Source organism: Anas acuta, chromosome 27 (genome assembly GCF_963932015.1).
Source record: "Anas acuta chromosome 27, bAnaAcu1.1, whole genome shotgun sequence".
Lineage (NCBI taxonomy): Eukaryota > Metazoa > Chordata > Aves > Anseriformes > Anatidae > Anas > Anas acuta.
Genome location: NC_089005.1, coordinates 2,839,197 through 2,857,736, shown reverse-complemented (window position 1 = coordinate 2,857,736; position 18,540 = coordinate 2,839,197). Strand labels below are relative to the sequence as shown.

At 44.8% G+C, this 18,540-nt stretch overlaps 1 protein-coding gene across 4 annotated transcripts in view; it reads left to right on the top strand.

Annotated features, from left to right (window-relative positions):
• The first annotated feature begins 508 nt into the window (after window positions 1-508).
• EBF2 (EBF transcription factor 2) overlaps window positions 509-18,540 on the top strand; it is a 136,500-nt gene continuing 118,468 nt past the window's right edge. For 3 of the 4 annotated variants that reach the window (XM_068662210.1, XM_068662209.1, XM_068662207.1), the window contains exons 1-6: window positions 3,080-3,634; window positions 5,810-5,966; window positions 6,966-7,029; window positions 7,319-7,374; window positions 7,747-7,820; window positions 14,318-14,386. In XM_068662210.1, coding sequence (XP_068518311.1) covers window positions 3,504-3,634; window positions 5,810-5,966; window positions 6,966-7,029; window positions 7,319-7,374; window positions 7,747-7,820; window positions 14,318-14,386 — 551 coding nt within the window. In that variant the 5' untranslated portion in view covers window positions 3,080-3,503. Of the gene's footprint in view, window positions 641-3,079; window positions 3,635-5,809; window positions 5,967-6,965; window positions 7,030-7,318; window positions 7,375-7,746; window positions 7,821-14,317; window positions 14,387-18,540 lie in introns of those variants that run through there. The other variant, XM_068662208.1, reaches the window with a different exon arrangement.

Below are 18,540 nucleotides of genomic sequence, written 5' to 3'. Positions count from 1 at the left end.
TTTTGCATGCAGCGTTCAGCTCAGAGCTTGATTTGCTTTCATAGTTTGGTTGCATGCACCTGAACTGCTTTAAACTTCTTGTATTAAACGTTTTAAGAAACATTGCATATTATCTTGTTCCAGTTAAATGGGGGTCTTGTAAATCAGGAGTACATTCCTGAATCAGAGTGGACTTCTAAACCAGAGCTGTAAGTGCTCTGACCACGTACCAGGAGCTCAGATCACAACCTGCTCTCGTTTCTGGGAGCCACGTCTCTGGCACAGGGCATCCTCTGCAAGCGAATGGTTTGTTTGCTCTGCTCTTGGGCTCCTGAAAGTTCTTTTCGGGGAGCTCTTTGTTTGACAAATACCGTTGTATTTCCAAACATGTGGTGTGTGCTTGCATGCAAACAGCCTGCCTTGTGCAGGACTTAATTTTAAGCTGTTTGTAACAGGAACGTTTATTTTCTGGTGCAGCTGTGGAGGGAAACTTTCAGTGAGATTACTGGATAAAGACGGAAAGAGTTATCAGTGGCAGAGGCAAAAGGATAACTTTCACCTGCAGTTCGTTCCCTTGAGACACCTGAAGGATGCAGGATTCTCCCGAGTGAGTAGGAACGCGAACGAAACGCTGCCTTTCCAGGGTCTTCTCCAGGCGCAGGTTAGCCTTTTTCCTTCCCTTTTTCGCCTTAAACGCGAGAGGAAACCAGCGTGATTTTAGGGTAATGCTTTGAAAGTACCTGATAATCTCCCCAGCCTATGTTTCCTCCTGCTGCGGGGCCCAGGAGCCCGGGGCACGCTCCTGGCCGTGCCGGGCGCTTCTCGGAGCTGCACGAGAAGAGGATCGGCTGCTCGGAGCTGCCTTCTCCTGCCCGAGCTGTCCTCGGCAGGGCTCGCAGGGTTTCGTGTGTGCGTGTTTGCTTTGGGTTTTGGTTTGGTTTTGCCAGGCTCGTCCCGCCGCCGGTCCCTGGCGGCATTCACCTGGCACCGCCCGCTGGAAGCGGCTCCGGTAACCCACAGCGCGGCCCCCAAGGCAGCGACACCGCTGCTCGGGGGATTGCCATCAGGAGAGCCGGGCCGAGAGGGGCTTTTCGCAACTCTCCGTAACCCAAATGCTTGAAACGGGGGCTCTGGACGCGGTGCTTGGCGTTCCAGCAGTGTTTAAGAAGTGCTGCCTCTTGCAGATGCACCCCAAAGGGGAGCGACTTCCCGGCGGAGCGATGCCTCCCCCCGGCCCGGCGCTGCCCTCGGCTCGCTTCATTTGTCCCCGAAGTGCCAAATTCTGGTGGCAGCTGTTTGGGGTGAGGAGAGAGCAGCTCCTCTGACCTGCGCCGCTGCCCTCTGACCCGCCGTGAAGCCCTAAAAGCCCGGCTCCCCGCGGCACACGAGTCCCCATTGTTCCTAAAGCTGGCCCGGCCCCGGGGCTGGGGCTGGGGGGGCTCCTGGGCTGGGTCCGGCTCCGCAGCCGAGCGGCTGGAGGTCGGGGGGAGCACTTTCCCCATGGGAGCCCAGCAGCCCCGCTTGGGGAATTCCGCAGGGTGTCACTGCCCCAAATAATCCTAGTACACAGAGGGACTCTTACCGGGGGAAAGGTACCCGTGCCTATTGCGAAAGTAAAACCAAATTCGCTGTAACGCGTCCGTTTACACTGCGCGTTCTTATTCTATTACTTTTTTTTTTTTTTTTTTTTTTTTTTTTTTTTTTTGGGATGTGTCACCCTGTTTTCTGACCGGAGCAATAATCGCATCGCAGGGCTGTGAACATCCCGGCGTTGGCCTCGGCTCGGAGCAGCGCTGAGCTCCCGGTGCTTTGCTTTATAACGCCCACCTTGCCCCTGGCTAACGCGACAAATTCACCGGGTGCGCCTTGGTGAATTTGGGGAGGGGGCTGCGGTGGGAAATGCCCTTGAGCAGGCATCGGGTGAGGTCTGGATCACCCAAAAGTCTGGCGCTTCTGTGGGCAGAGCGATCCGGAGTGCCGGCTTTGCCCTCGATCGCGCCTGAATTAAGCATACGTTTTATGAAAGTCTTCGGGGAAGGTTTGAATTCGTAATTTTTGTTTCAGGAGAACTGTATCAAACTTACTGGGAACCACCCGGCATTTAGCAGAACGGTGCCTTCTGAAATCTAAGCGTGCGCGGGTGCAAGGAGTTAGAAATACGAGATCGATTTCCGAATTAATCTCATCCCGTTAAAAAATAAAGCGGGTTAAAGAGGAGCTGCGGATAATGAGCGGAGGAAATCCTGGCGCTGTCCCTTTAACTACCGAACATCTGATTCCCTCATCTGGCAGATGGTCGCTGAGCACAGATTTGCATTCATTGTCTTGAAATCTGTTTTCGCGTTGCTGTTAGATGGATTTCAGAGGCAGATCTATACGCGGATCCCGCTACAAAAGGGCCGGGGGGGAAACAGCAGCGAGACAAAGTGGTTTTAGGAAAAAAACCCAACTCAAACCACAGGTAGCGTCCTGCCTCACCGCCGGCTGGGCTGGGGGAGCTCCGCTTTCCTTTCCCGGGCCCTCTTTCCCTCGGCAGGACCTTACGGGAAGTTTTAAGGCTGGAGGAACGGGGGCTGCCCTGCCCGTGTCGCGACATGTCGCCCAGGGTGGCACCCCGCGGGCAGAGCCTCCCGGGGCAGCCCCGTTGGTCGCTTCGATCCGTTTCAAAGCCGGCACCCGCGCGGCTGCTTTCTTAATTAATTTATTGGATGGATTTATTAAGGGCTTTGCGGAGAAGCCCCGTTACCGCGGCTGGACCGCGTGGGGCTGCGAGGCTGCAAGCCGGAGGCCGAGCTGAGGGGCCCGGGAGCCGCTCCCGGATTCGGTCCCGCTCCGGTTCCGCTCCCGGTCCCGGCCCCACTCCCGATCGCGCTCCCGGTCCCGCTCTCGGCCGGGCACCGGGGCCGGAGCAGAGCGGGGGAGCCGCGCCCTGAGCCCTCCAATCGGGGCGGGCCATGCAAATGAGATGCCCTTTTATGGGCACCAGGCCCCGCCCCCTGCCCGCCGTGCCCCATTGATGGTGTCGGGGCCGGGAGGCTGCGGCTCCTCCCCGGCGCGGGCTGCCCGCCGCGAGGCTCCGGCTCCCTCCCCGCTCCCCTGCCTTCCCCGAGTCATCCCCAGCCCTTCTGCCCCCCTCTTCTTTTTTTTTTTTTGTGTATGTTCCCCCCCCCCCGGATTGGGCAGCAATCAATCCTTCTCCCCCTGTCTTTCGAGAAACAGGTGATCCTCGTTACCCGCGAGCGGTTGCTGGCTGCAGTTTCCTCGCCCGCGTTTGAATGATGATGATCCCAGGCAAGAGTGAATCAGCGTAACTTTTGCTCGGCGAGAGGACAAACTTTTTTCCCCCCTCATTGAAGGCATTAAAACACACGTAGCGCCAAAAAGCAGAAGAAGTTGGTTTTAACGCTGAAGTTCTCCACTTCCCTGGGATTTGTGTGTGTCACTTGCAGAGGCTGCGTGGTTTTCTTCTCCTCCCGCATCCCCCCCCCCAAGGAAACTGTTGCCAGTTGGAATAGACTTTTTAAATGTTTGGGATTCAAGATACTTTAGGAAGAGGACCAATTCTGAAAGATAAATCTCTAGGTTCTGAAATGGATTCCGTCAGGTCCTGGGTCAGAAACGTTGGGGTTGTGGATGCAAACGTAGCAGCACAAAGGTAACCGTCACCGCATTCCCTCTCTTCTTCCGTGCTTCTTTTTTATTTTTATTTTTAAGCAATCCTTTTCCTTACTCCCTCTTGTTATTTTCATTTGACATTAAATTTATTTTCTCTCTTTCTGACACCCCCCTTCCTCCTTCCCGGTCTTTTCTACTCACTGAAGGCTCAAGACAATACGGCTATAGCTGGGGACAGGCGCTCCAAAGCCGGAGAGCATCAGGAGCCCTAAAATCCAGCGCGGGCTCGGATGACAGAGCTCTGAGCACTTTCCTTTTTTATATATATTTTATTAATTTTTTAGCGCAGAGGGCTCTTGGTGGAAACCGCTTGCACCCAGCGCTGTAGGAGACCTCTTCCCACTTTCGGGGGCAGACAGCCGGGCAGGAGGGAACCGAGTTAAAACCAACTTTGGGGCCGCTTTTCTCCCTCGCCCTCCCCCCCGGCGCATCTTGGGTTCCTCAATTCAGGCGGCTCCGGGGCTACCGGGGGCAGCGGCCAGATCCCACCCCGCGGCCCTACAGCTGCCGGGGCAGGAGCGGACCTGGCACCGCGGGGGGAGCCGCCAGGGTTTGGGGCTGGTCGCTGTAGGGTTTGGGGCCTTTTTTTTTTTTTTTTCTTGTTTGGATAGGTTGGTGTTTTGGTGTCTTCCCCCCCACACTTTTTGCCCTTCTCCTATCCTCAGCTAAATCTGCACAGGACCGCTGTCCCAGTCTCTTCCCTTTTTGGCTGAGGTGATAAAAACTCCTTTAAGTACCATATATCTACTTGTCCCCTCGCTCTCTGGATACATTTTTTCTCCCAAAAAAACACCAGTGTAGCGCCGGGAAGGGGAAAGCTGAACGAGCCCGGGCAGCCAGCTGCTTTTTAGTGAATATAGGGACAAGGTGAGGGCACCGGCGGGTGGGACGTTGGAGGAATGGTAGGTACCTCGGAGCCCCCACCCGCGGCCTGATCCAAGGTTTCCCAAGCACCATGGGAGGAGTTATCAGAGTTTTAGGAATGCCGATAGATGGTTTAATAAATCCGGGGGGGTGGGGGGGGGGACCGGGGACGTTTATTCCCGAAAACCGAAAGTAAAAGGAAAGGGCTGCGGGGGAACCGCGGAGGTGCAGCCGCTCTGGGCTGGCTGGGGCAGCGCCGCTTTTATTTCAGGGATCAGTAAGAAACCCCAAATCCGAGCTCTTCGCTGCAGGGCGAGAGGCAGCCCCCAGGTGCGGTTGTGGCAGATGCGGGGAGTTCCCCCCGTGCCTCTCTGGCGAGGGGAAAGCACAGGGAAAGCTCCGAAAGCCTTGAATACTTGTGCCCGTGCAGCAGAGCTGTCGTGGGGACACCAAAGCAGCTCAGCCTCCCAGCTTGTCCTGCAGGTAGACTCAATTTGTGTGCTCCGTGCTATGGAGGTGCCCTCGGGCACCTATTTTCTCTGCAGGAGATAAAAAATCAGCGTTAGGAGAGGGAGGCTCGGCTCGTTCCCCTACCAAACAGGGCTGCGGGTCGGGACACGGCGGGCACACAAACACCCCCCCCCTTCCCACAGCCGGGAGATGCTTGGGAACCGTGGTTGAGCGGAGCCGGGGGCTCCCGAGCTCAGCTTCTCGCCGGGTAAATCACAAACCGCACGCCCAGGCGCCGGGGCAAATAGCCAGCCGCTAAAAGCCGCTAAAACCAACTTTGCTGCTGGGGGAAAGTGGGTGCCGTGCCCGAAAGCGGCTGCTTTGTACCGCAAACGGTGTCGGTGCCGCTGACAGCCCGTAGGAGAGGCGCTCAGGTCGGTTGCCTGCTCGGAGCAAAGCCTGGCAGGCACCGGGAGCGCTCCGTGCCCGCATTGGTGCCGGCCGAGGAGGAAGGGAAGCAGCTCCCCTCCTTCAGCACCAACTTTTGGGGTTTAACGCTCCGAGCCCGGTGTTTTTTGTTTTTTGTTTTTTTGCCCTCGGAGTGCAGCCACCCCGCCCGGGGCCGCGCAGGAACGAGCGGCTGCAAATTTGGGCACCGCCGGCGGTGGCAGGAGACAGGGGGGGACCTGGAGTGGCACCTGCACCCTGCCGACATCCCCGGGCTTCTCCCCGAATCCCTTCTGCCGTGCCCGCTCGTCGTTTTGCTCGTAGTGCTGCTGCACGGGTTTGTAATGTCTTTGTCTCTCCCCCCAATACCCTATCCCGTGTGTTTCCTCCACAGCGGAGTAGCTTTGTCCAGAGCTCACTTTGAAAAGCAGCCACCCTCCAACTTGAGGAAATCCAATTTCTTCCACTTTGTTCTGGCTCTCTACGACAGACAAGGGCAGCCTGTGGAAATAGAGAGGACAGCTTTTGTGGACTTTGTAGAAAACGACAAAGTAAGGCTTGTTGTCTTTCTTCTCCCTCTTTTCCCCTCCAGATTTCATCTCTTCTCCCTCACGGAGCTGCTCACCTTTAATACCTGTTGTACTGGTCCGTAGCAAAATAAAACCAGTTCTTGGTCCAGGGTTCAGGTGCTTGGGAAAAGCTGCTGCCCTCTGTGTGCTGCTCTAGCTGAAAAGACTTGTAAGGTTGTGTCAGGAATACAAAGGGAATTTCAGAAATCCACTAAAAATAGAATAAAAAAAATCACGGGGGACAAAGAATGATTGATTTTATTTTTTATTTTAAAAATCAATCAGATCTGCCAAGTTTTATTAGTTCCCTAAGAGGAGTGGAATCTGACCTGTAAAGTGTCACAGTATCTGGCGGGCTGTGTATTTCTCTAGGCTCCAAAGTCAGTGGCAGGACCTGAAAACCATTTCTTTTTGTATTTTAAATCCATGTGTTAAGCACCTCGCGTTGTTTCATACTATTGTTTTTACAGTTATTTTCTTAGCCATAGAAAAAGACTTTTTAATAGTAAAAGATGCTCATAAATAACACTTTTAGAAAATTACATTTAAAAAAATCCTGCAAGAAAACACTCTGTAATGGATATAATAATCAATAGTGACTCCAGATAACACTGTTGCAAAGTAATGAACACATTAAAGACAAGAAGCACTAGGCATTTCTACTCTCAATCTGTTTTATATTAGCTGACTTGCAATGTGCACGTTCATCTTGTTGCCTTGAAAAACTTGAGAGCATAATAGCAAATAAGAGAGGAAAAGAAGTTCTTGAACTCCTACAGGAAAAGATGTCAGCAGTATTTTGTAGTTTGTCCTGGGTCATTCGGAAGGTTAATATATCCCAATCAGTGAATTCACCTCGCAGAATTTTAATGAACTTCATTGTCACTTCCATCATGATTATCAGTTTTTGCATTTTAAATGTGCCAAATAAGTTCTGGAAGATTTTTTTTTTTTTATTTTATTTTTAAATTCTCTTTCCAGGAGCAAGGCAATGAAAAGACAAACAACGGCACACATTACAAACTCCAACTCCTTTATAGCAACGGTGAGTCCCCTTTCCAGTCATCTTCTGTGGGCACTGAACTGAGGCAAGGTTTGTAGGCGCTGTCACGATGATTTCTAAAACGCACTGCAGTTTAGGTGCCTCCTTATCACAGGGATGGGCTCTGAAGATTACTTCGTGGTGATGGGTTTGGGAAGCACACTAGAGGAAACAAAAGTAGCTGGTGTTGCTGAGGATTTTTAATAAGGCACTAGATGAAACTAAATGTGTATGTTCTGTAAGGAAAGGTGCATGTAACAGTATTAATGACTGCGTTTCTCTCTCGCTCTAGGTGTCAGGACTGAACAGGATCTGTATGTTAGACTCATTGATTCAGTCACTAAGCAGGTGAGCACAGCTAATATATGCCGGGCTACCCTGCTCCACCTCATCCTCACTCTTTTCTTCTCTTTGCCCCTCACAATTTTTCATCTCTGGTTCATTTTTGTCTCTTTTCCACATGTATTACAGTCCTTATTTTTGCCTTATTTTTGAGAATAATTAAATTATTCTCTGAATTTGAGCCCCTTGGATTGTAGGGTTTTGTCTACATTTTATCAACACTACTGTATAAGCTGCTTTCCTGTTCCAAAAGGCTTTGAGGAAGGCTTTTATTTGCAGATTATGACAAAGGTAAAAAGCCTTCACCTGAAATTTGGATATTATCACCAGCAAGTAAAACCCTGATGCTATTGATGTACCCCTTTTCTTCATTTTTAGCCCATAACTTATGAAGGACAGAACAAGAATCCTGAAATGTGCAGAGTTTTGCTCACTCATGAAGTCATGTGCAGGTAAGGTGACTTTATTAATGACATACGATTTGTTAGGCTGGCTTGCGTGGATGTTGGAAGGGCTTTTCTGATGAAGTTGTAGGCAGGACGAGTTTGATTTTTGAGTCAGAGACACTGTGTGACAACAGACTTTTTTTTTCTATATGCGGATAAGATTTGATTTGGATTCGATACAGATTCCTTTTTTTGTTTGTTTGTTTTTTTGTGCAACAGATTTAGCAGGCTCAGGCCCGCAGCCTGAGCTGCATTCTTTTTCTTCTGTAAGCTAGGCCTTTGGATGTGCTGTCTAAATTGATAGTTTGCATGCATTTATTTCTTACAAGATTCCTGTGCACCTTTCATGAACAGTTTGATTTAGACATTTTACCTGAAAACTAGAAGGTATTCTCCTTAAAATCTTCTCCGGTGAAATATTCTACTTTTCTTAATTAAATTAACATAATTAATTTTGCTTAGTTCCTCCCCTTCCAAAAAACACAAGTAAGGAAGAAAACTCTCAAACCAAAGCCCAAATCCTTCCTTTCTATACTTTGTAAGCAATATTTATAGGACTTCAATCTTTTAATTAAAAAAGACACTATTTTTAATATGTAAAGTTATAAATTAGAGGGTAAAATGAGTTGAGGATGTTTTTAATAACATTTGTATAAATCTGAAGTTACATGTACCTTATGTATGTACATCGTGCTTCCATGGTAACTTATTACTTTTCCTGTTCTCGTGTAATTAAATTTTTTTTCAATACATATAACAATGCAAACAGTCAATGTTCTTATATTAAAATGTGCTAAATTGTGCGTAGAATGTTCTTTCATAAGATGAAAGGCAAAACCAATCTTGACCTTTATTAAACACATTTTGTGATTTATTGTATTAGTGGGGGGGGTGGTTAAGTAGTTGGACTGAATGTTGCTTCTTTTAATGCTGCTATTTGCTACTATTTTTTTTTTTCTCCTTCTAAGTCATCTTCCAAGTTACTATAGTAGTTAAAGCAGCTTATTTGGGCAGGCTTGTCAAGGGGAAGTCTCAGTTTCAGCACTTAAAAGGAACAGAGTAATTGATGTAATTGTTAAATGTACTAAGAATCAAGTAAACGCATAGTGTTTATCTGTTGTGCTTTGCTCTCCTTAATTAAGACGCGGAGCATTGTTACTTCTGAGCAATTATCACATATGTATGCGCAAACACAGCTCGTGTTGTGGATGGGCTGCACGCGACGTGCGCTTTATGAGGACCTATAGATGCAGTAGCAAAGATCAAAGGGTTGCGTGTCACTTTTTGGCACACCTGGAAGTTACGTACAGATTTAAATATATGTGCTTTTCCTGGTAGTGAAAGCCTCTTCTATAATTAGCTGAACGTGAAGTAGAAAAATCTTTGAATTGCTACGCGATTGGGTTCTTGTTTGTGAGAATAAAATAAGTCAGGGGACTTTGTCTGTCTCCGCTTTTCTATAGAGAGGTTCTATTCTAGAAGTTATAATAGCGCAGCAAATGTAGCGCTTTAAAATAAAATTGGCTTGTTTTTCTTCCCTGCTTCTTGCCTCTGCCTTCAAAGTATCAAACACGCTGTTCATCTCTTACATACCTGGCCTCCACTGGTGCCTATAAGCATATTCCGTGCTTGATTTAAGGCGGCGTTCTACAAATGTAAACCATTATTCAGATTGTGCTGAACTTTCCTGCTTGATAGATTAGCCAAGGAAGAATTACAGCTCAGGGGTGTCCTTTCCATGTAAAACACAGATTAGTGAACCAAATCAAAAGCGCTCTGCAGCCTAATCAAGACATTTGATTTTAAATGTCTTGTTTTCCTAAAGTACCTCTGAACAGGATGCTGTGTATCCTGAAGAGGCATTATACCTATCACTTTGAATAATGCCCAGGGAACGGATCCAATTCTAGTTAAACCTGACATTTTATTTTATTTCTTTTAAGTACAATAATCAAATGTTCCTCATTGTGTGCTGCTTAAGTGGCAGCATCAATTTTTAAAGCCCCTAGTTTAGTTTGCATTAGTAACAGTATATAAAAATTTAATGCACTGTACCCACTCTGCTGTCCAAATTGATGCCTCCTGTTTTTAAAAAGCAGGGTCTGGCTGTCTTTCTGCTCCCCTTCTTCCAATCTTTGCTAGTTGAAGGTAGGCTCTTTCTTTTTTTTTTTTTCTTTTTTTTTTTTTTGTATTTTTTTTCTGTATATAGTCACACGCAGATATTCTTGCTGTATAGAGAGACAAGCGCATCCAAAACTCCGCATCTTCCACTCAGACAGTGACAGATGCATGCTTAGCAGGAAAGTTGTCTAAATATTGATACGGCTACAACAATCTGTCATACCAATTGAAAGTTAAACTCTCGGCTCTCCGTAATTAGTGCTTTCCATGAGAGGTTTTATTTATTTATTTGCAGATCTGAAATTTTTCATTTGGGTTATTACAGCCTAATGGGAACAGTTCCTATTAGGTGGATCTCTCTCAAACACGCAGCCTTCCCTGCAGTGGTTGGAAATCAAGGTAAACAGTCTCCTCTCCTGGAATAACTTTTTTTTTTTCCTCCCCTTCTTCTTTTTCTTCCAATTATCAACTAAGAGGAAACTAGTTGTTATGCTGCTGCCAGCAACCCTCCATGCCCTCAATGCTCAGAGGGTTAAAAGGTATTATAATTTGAACAGAAGTAGTCTCAGGGCCTACAGCTGGCTAATAACAGAGTTGTATTGAGTGCAAGCAAGCCCCACAGCTGTGACTTTCGCCACAAGGCTCAGACTAGACAGGAGCTCTAATCAGCTGGGCCAGGCGGCCACTGGGGCCTGTGTCTTTATCGGCCAGATGGTGTGAATTTAGACACTTTTGTTATGCAATTGCAGGGAGGAGTTGGGGAGAAGAAAACAAAACAAAGGCCACCATGCTGTGAGCTTATTTGAGTTTGAAATTAGAGACAGATTTTTTTTTTTTTTGGGGGGGGGGGGGTGAAGGGAGGGAAGTTGAGGGCTGAATTTTAAAACCATTTTAGGCAAGTGTGAGGGGGGAAAGGGGGCAAGTTCGCTTTGCCACGAGCCTTCTGGGGTGTTCAGTTTGTAGGTCTGGTGCCTGTGGTAGCTTTTTGGGTTTGGTGCTTGGTTTTAGTTTTGCTTTCAAGACTGTTCATAATCTAAACCATCATTTTTCCCATATAGATCTAGTTAGAGAGGAAAGTGGTCCAAGTCAGTCTAGTAAGTGTATGTGTAGACAATAAGTCCTTGGCCTTGATATTCCTGTTTTAAGCAAAGGAGCACCTCTGAAGGTGTGCTGCTAATACAGCATAGAAACAGAAGCTTAAGCATGAGTGAAGGTGTGCCAGTAATTTGCTCTGAGATAATGTTGTAGGCTTGGTCCTGGACCCCATCAGGGTTTGGGATTTTTGCCTTTGATTTATATTGGAACAAGTCAGTTCTGTTAGACAGCACTTGTAAAGCAAACCCAGCCGAAATGTGGACTTGGATACTGGGATGAAACACTTGGAAATAGGGATTTAAAGATTTGAGAGGTACTTTTGCTAAAACTCTGGGCTTGAAACTGCCTCAGTCTTTAGAAAGCGCTGATTTTCCTGTGAACTTGTAATTTACTGGAAACAAGTGACTGTTTTGCCTAATCAAGAGATTTCATGTATTTTGGGGCTTGAAAAGGACGTACTGGCCAAGGGTAACAATCTAGGTCTCTAACAAAAGTCCGTTCCCCAAGTGTGCTGAGTGGTAAGAATGTAGGTGTTTGCAAAATGCTTGGAAAAATTAGATTTAGCAGCAAACTTTACTAAACGTAAACTTCTTAACTGTGCTAATTGTGCAAACTATAAAATAAAGTGGCACATTTATTTTCAGAGCCCAGCCTCATTGCACTCCCATTTCACATAACTCATTCTAAGCACTTACTGTGCCAAGACATGGCCACCTCGAGGAAGCCTGTGTGAGCTGAGGAGATGTGCTGGAGGTGCTGCTACTTTATTCTGCTCGGACTTTGGTGTAGTGCTAGCAGAAATATATTTTTTTTATGACCACATGCATAAGTTACATGACTAAGGGATATCTCATTTAGTATTACCACAAAGAGAGGAAAGAAAAAGGCAAAAAAAAAAAAAAAAAAAAAAAGAAACTTTTAAAAACGGAGTTGCTTTTGTTGTTTTATTACAGCGGCACCGAAACCACAAGGCATTTGTTCCCAGAGTTATTTCCAAGGCATTGTAATATTGGACATGTCAAAAGTATATGCCGAATTTATATTCTTCCTAGCAATGGCTTTCTGTTTTGTTTTCTGTTTTTCTTCCTTAGGATATATCTTGGCTTTTATTACAAAAAATATGCACTTCTGTATAAACAATCATTAGGCAGTGAAACGCATAAAAGGTGCACTTAAAACAAAGTTGGGAGTAGGAGGATTCGGGATATTCTTAGCTAGTGTGAATTACCATAGCTTCACTGAAGTCGATGGAGCTATGACAATTTACAGCAGCTAGAGGGTCTGCCCCAGGGATTTTTAAATATTTAGTGTATCCTTTTATTTTAAAAGGACTAGCATCGATGAATAAGTGCAGGTTTGAGGCAAAAGGAATGTAGAAATGTTGAAACAGTTAGAGCTGCTATTCAAATAGATCTGGTAGTTGTATCTCATCTCGCTGGGCAATTTCAGCTTTTAAATGGGAAGTTCCTGGCACACTGTAACTCATGGAGAAAATGCATGGATTTGAAATCTTTTCTTACCCAAAGAGTTTTTTTTTTTCTCTCTCTCTCTCTTTTTTTTTTTTTTTTCCTAAATGCCTATTTTAAGTATTTATTGTTGAATATTCAGGAAGAAAAAAATAGCTGCTCTTTCATATTTTATACTGCTTTCAGTGAATTCAGGCATCTTTTCTTAACTCCTCTGCTTGAAATTGCTCTAATGTGGCAAAGAGTGGGATTCAGACTCGGAATTTTGTAAAAGTATTCAGCATCTATTATGTCACTGGACAAAAAAATAAAATAAAATATTTTCTTGATTCCATAGGTGTAAATTCAAATAACCTCAGCAGAATATGAACAATGTAATTTGGAAAGGCATTTATGCAGCCTAGAATTTGGTCTGGTGCCTTTTGAGGCATATAGGAGTTCTGGTACAGTCTACATAAAGTTTCACAGCGATGCTCTTAACTTCTGGCTGCCTGCATCCTTCCCCTCCCTGTGTTAGTTTAGTCAGAACAAACTATTTGATCAGCAAGACAGCTGAAAACTTCTAACAGACTTCTGTGCTGCTCTCAGCCGAATTTTTAAAAGGAAGTAATTCAGAGCACGGACTATTTTTAATATCTATTGAACTTGTGATACTTGTAGTAAGTACAGGGAGCACCACTCATGTCAATGAGTACATCAGTGGAAATCAAATAATGAGTTGGCTTTCATTTTATTTTTTAATTAATATATTTTTAAATAGGTAAGGTAAATGCAGTGATTCTGTTCTTTCCATAAGTACAGTTGAATTCACTGTGAATGAAGAAGCCCAAATAGTTTGTGCAGGTTATATTCTTCTCTCTGTGTGTATATACATATATATGAAAAATATATATACATTGGATCTTTGCATATCAGCATATTTGTGCACACATATCCATACGTACACACGGCTATCTTTGTATAAGCATGAAGACACAGACACGGCCACAATATGGATATCAACCTGCAGTTTGTACCTTACTGCAATCTCCAAAGGGCGGCGGCATTATCTTGCATTTTCTTGCCAAGCCAGATAAATGTATTTATTTTATGTTGAAAGCTTATCGGAGAGAGTTATAATTTTATGCAGGCATGCAGGTAGCCACACAGTATAAAATGTGCATAAATACAAGATTAATCTCAAGGGCTTATCGTCACTGAAACAATTGCAAAGGGATTTGCAGACAAAATGCCAACCTGAAAAATCTCTTCAGCTTCTTAATAAAATATGCTCTAACTTTATGTTCAGTTTCTTTTTTTTTTTTTTTTTTCACATTGGTGCTACTGTACTGCTGAAGTTTTTTTTATTTTTTATTTTTTTAGGGGGTTACTAAGAATTCAATAAATGACAAATCAGTTATTAAAGTATAATAAATCAGTAGGTTGCTTATAGTCAGTTTTAACACCTTTTGGTGGACTATAACCATACATAGCACATGATACTCATGTCTGTAATGTTGTTTTGACATCTGTTAATCATTTATAAGTCTTTTATATGTAGTGCCTTAGTCTAAGTGTGACTATACTGCTGTTCACTTTGGCTGTGAACTTCAAAACAGACTAAGGGGAGCCAACTGCCAAGCTCTGGCTGAAATCAACCAGGATTTGGGCACCCACTTCTCTTAGTCCTTCTCCTTTCCAGAAATCCTAGCCAGAATTCTCTCAGTCACTCTTCTGGGCATGTATTGAGCCCTAAAGCTTCACAGAGAAGACTTTCAGCTGGTTGTTTTGCTATCAGCTGTCACAGTAATTCTTCCATCTTGCTTTTCTTCCTCTCTCTAGTCGGTGCTGTGAGAAGAAAAGTTGTGGCAACAGAAACGAGACTCCGTCTGACCCCGTGATCATTGACAGGTAGGAGATGAATCTTCCTTTTTTTCCACAAAGCAACCACCAAACTGTTGTGTGTCATGGGAGGCAGCTGAAGGTCTTGGTGGTGCTGTCGGCATCTGCTGTTCGGAGGTGTCTGTGCTTTCTTAGCAAAATGCCAGCCTAAAAGCCAGTTACCTTTACCCCATCTGGGCTTGCCTTGACAGAAGTGTTTGTTTTAGTTTTTTTTTCAATTATGTTCTGTGTGTGTTATTTTCATTGTGACCAAATGTATGTTTCTGGAATGTTTTCTGCTCACCAGGCATGTGGTCCAAAGAGATCGTGGGGAGGATAAAGCTTTGAGCAACCTGGCAGCTTCAATAGCATTTTTTAACAAAATAGCAATATTCCCCAAGAAGTGCAGAGAGGAAGGAAGGGGTAAAGGCAGACGTGCAATGTATTAGTGAGGATTAAAGCTGATGGTCTGGGGATTGTGAGCAATTTTATGCAAGACAACAGTTTCATATACTACTTAGTTCCAGATCCAGCCCTAGGTTCTGCTTGCCAGTTTCTAGGTAAAAACCATAAAAGAAGGAGAACAGCATTTTGTTACATGAATTGGTTTGTTCAAAATTGTCAGTATTTGTGGAGGCTTAGGAAGCTACCCTGTGGAATTCACTGACTCCAATTGTTGTTTGAGATCTGGAACTTAGCAAGATTCAGAAAGGAAAAATAAGAATAGACAGAGCTCTTTCAAAAAGTCCATAACCAACATCTCCAGGAACGGAATAGTAAACAAGGAAAAGTCAGGAAGAAGCCTTTTTTTCCCCAGACAAATTTTTCTATGTATTAATTGTTTTAAAGAGCAAATATATATTATTTTACCTGAAGCAGCTGGTATAAGGGGCCAGTGGAAAGCTGATGCTGAGGTGAATTGATTGCAGATTCGGTTTTATGTCTGTATGTGTTTGGCATCTTCTATCTACATTCTAATAAGTGTTATTTGTCATAATATTTCTTGTGAATTTGTCTTGGCATTCGGAATGGTCAAGCTGGTTTGAATAAAGAGCTACAATTATATCCTTCATTTTTTCATCAGGGAGTTAATCAAAATTGTTCGTGCTGTGATGAAGTTCTTCCTCCCACTCCCTTACCCCCCTGTTTTCCCTTTTATTTTTGTACTTACAGTTGTGGTTGGGGACAAAGTTGGCAATTCCAGCAAACTGGGCTGTTTGCATGACTGCGTGGTGGTGGGTGGTTTCCTGACTAGAAGCAGAGGTCCTAGATAATGCCATCTTGACCTTTTCTATGAAATTTCTAATTCAGTTTTGGCTGTGTTAACGTTTGGTATGAATCTGCATTTGGGAACCTTCCAATTTAAAGTCTGAATTCAATGAAGCTTGTCTTGCTGCTGGAGAAGCAGCATGGCATGAGGCAATGGGCTGGTCTGTGAGTTAAGACTGTTCCTCGCGAAGGGGTCCTCTCACTACCTGAATTCATCATCTCGAGCAAGCTGTCCATTCCCATGCAAAAAAATCTGATGCTTTCTGTGGGGATTTGAGATCTGTTGATGTAAGCACAGTGGAAATGAAACAAGGAAAGAAAGAGCAGGGTGGGTGGCTTTTTGTTGCAATTGTTTTTTTGTGCTTTGTTGTTGTTTTTTAAACAACTGAGTGTACAATATGCATGACACATCACCTTGGTGCTCAGTGAGTCCTAATCTTTCCGAATTTGCTCTAAGCCTAAAACTCAGATTTGTAACTCCCTTGCTAACAGCTGTAGGCATCCTGCCACTCTCATGGAAGTGACTTCTGGGGTCAGCTTGTTGGGTTTTTCTGCTGTCAGTTCTTCTGCCTCTCTTTGTTTGTGTCTTTTGAAATTGCAGGTGAACTCTAGACCCCAACAGGGGTAATAAGGTAGGTGAGGGAACTGAGGAGTGCTGCCTGATAAAGCTGTTTTAACTTGTTTAAGAGGCAGTGTCACCAAAGTGGATTTAGGCCACCAAGGACAGAAATTACTGCAAATCTGCTCTGCTGGCTGGTGGTGGCATGGTCTAGTGAAGAGAGAACTTGAAGCTAAATCTGCTTTGTTCTGCCTCTGGTCCGTAGTGATGCCTCAAGCAAATGACTTCCTTTTCTCTATGTCCTGCTATTCCAACATTTTACCTGGTTATGCATATTTTGGGGAGTTAATCTTGTGCACTATGTCTTGATCAACAATATGAACTGCAAACGTAATAAAGTCGTGCTGCACGCGGCTGTGCAGAGGAATTTATTGTCTACTCTGTCATCCTCAGACATTTCCACAGCAGTAAGTACAACTGCTTGGGTGCTTGTCTAAACAGTCCCCTCTCCCGAGGTGTAGTCAACACAACTGACTTCTCTGTCTTTCACATGAGCAGAAAACTCTGTTGAGGTGTCATGAGAGCTCTGTACATGCTTGGGAATCCGAGTAGCAGTGTTTTTATTTGTTTAGGGGGACTATATATAGCTTCTTAGGAAGAAAACATTTATGCTTAAGAACTCAAAAGCAGGTGGAATGCCACTTCTAAAACGCAGCTTGCAACCCTCTGCTATTGTGCAGACCAACAAATGTGGTAAGATTTATGCATGTTTTGCAACTTCTAAACCTAAATGCTTTGTTTTCAGTTCAGTGCTGGCTTCGTACTGGCATTTTTTCTTAGTTTAAAATGAACTACAAATTTTCTTTAAACTAGAGTAATTGGAACAAAGGTTTTTTATTTTTTAAAATAATTAAATATAAAATTTTCCATATAGCAATACAGCTGTTAGATTATCATGCTGTAGCAGGAGAGAGGGAAGTAAAACAAAAGGAAAAGGGATTGGGAAAGTGCATTTGTGTTATGCAGAGCCATGGCTAAACAGCGTGTGCGAAGTGAAATGGGACAAGAGTAGAAGGAAAATGGAGGCCAGATATGAACTTGGCTGTCTGCAGGTGCTAGGTTCTCCCTTTGAGCCTAGGTTAATTAATATGCATTGCTCCTGCTGCAAATGTGTGTGAGGAAATTGTGACTGGCATGCAGGAGGTGCCATCTGCATTGTAATTCTGGCGGTGCGAGGGACCTTCGTGGTTAAAACGTGGCTTGATTGTACAACACAGAAAAGACCCAAATCTTCAGAACTGCGTTAGGTGACTCCTAAGGTGTGGGAGCAGAGGTGGAGCCCAGTTTTAGGATGAGCTACGTACAGCTTAGGTAAGTTCTGAGTTTGATTTGCAACTCCTGCGGAGGCAGTGGCCTACTCAAATACAACAAATTCAGGAGGACACCGGATTATTGATCAGTGCCAACCTCTGAGCTGCTCGACTGTGAAAGTCATGTGGCAAGCAGGTTCCCTCAACAGCAAAGGAGCTACAAGGTGGAGAGGAGTTTTGAGTCCAAGGTAAAGCAAGTTCTGTGTGGTAATCTGAGGTGTGCCCCTGCTGTGAGCAGGCACAAGTGAAATTAACTACGTGGCTACCTATAAGGGTGGTGAAGGAACAAGCAGAGCTGCTCTTACTGGGTAGAGGTACTCACTGATACCTGTTACTGCAACTTTGTGATTTCGTTTTTTGCCTAAACTAGCTGCAATAAGTGCCTGCATCTGCTGTGCCTGTCTGTAGTGTGATTGTGGGGTCTGTAGCCCTCGCTAAGCTGGTAAAACGATTTCTGTTGTACTGCAGTAAATACCCATGAACTTTAGCAAAGTTCAGGGACTATACCATAACATAGCTCTATCAGCAGTACCTCATTTTCCCCTTTGTTTCTCTTCCCTTTTCCTCACTTTGTAGGCTGTCACAGACTAATGCTCAGACTGTTGTGCTGGCTTACCCGTTTATTCATTTTTGTTTGCCAAAGCACGGAAACTTGCGTCCCTCTTTAAAAAGGAAGAAATAGTTTGGTTGAAAAAAATGTCAGCCATGTTTTTTTTTTTTTTTTTTTTTCTTTTCTCTACTCCTTGAATGAATTCCAAGAGTTTTTATACTGAATAAAACATTTCTGCTTTGACCTTTGCTCTGGGGACTAGATTTAGATACTAAGAAGCTCATAGTTATTTTTTTCTTCACTCTTGGAAACTAGTGCTCCTCTGTGTGAAATGCAGCTTCTTCACTGAAATTCACCATGCACCCTCTCCCCGCGGCAAGTATTTGTAGGGTACATAGAGTATTCGTGATCCTGCAGCCTTCTGATCCAGCATTAC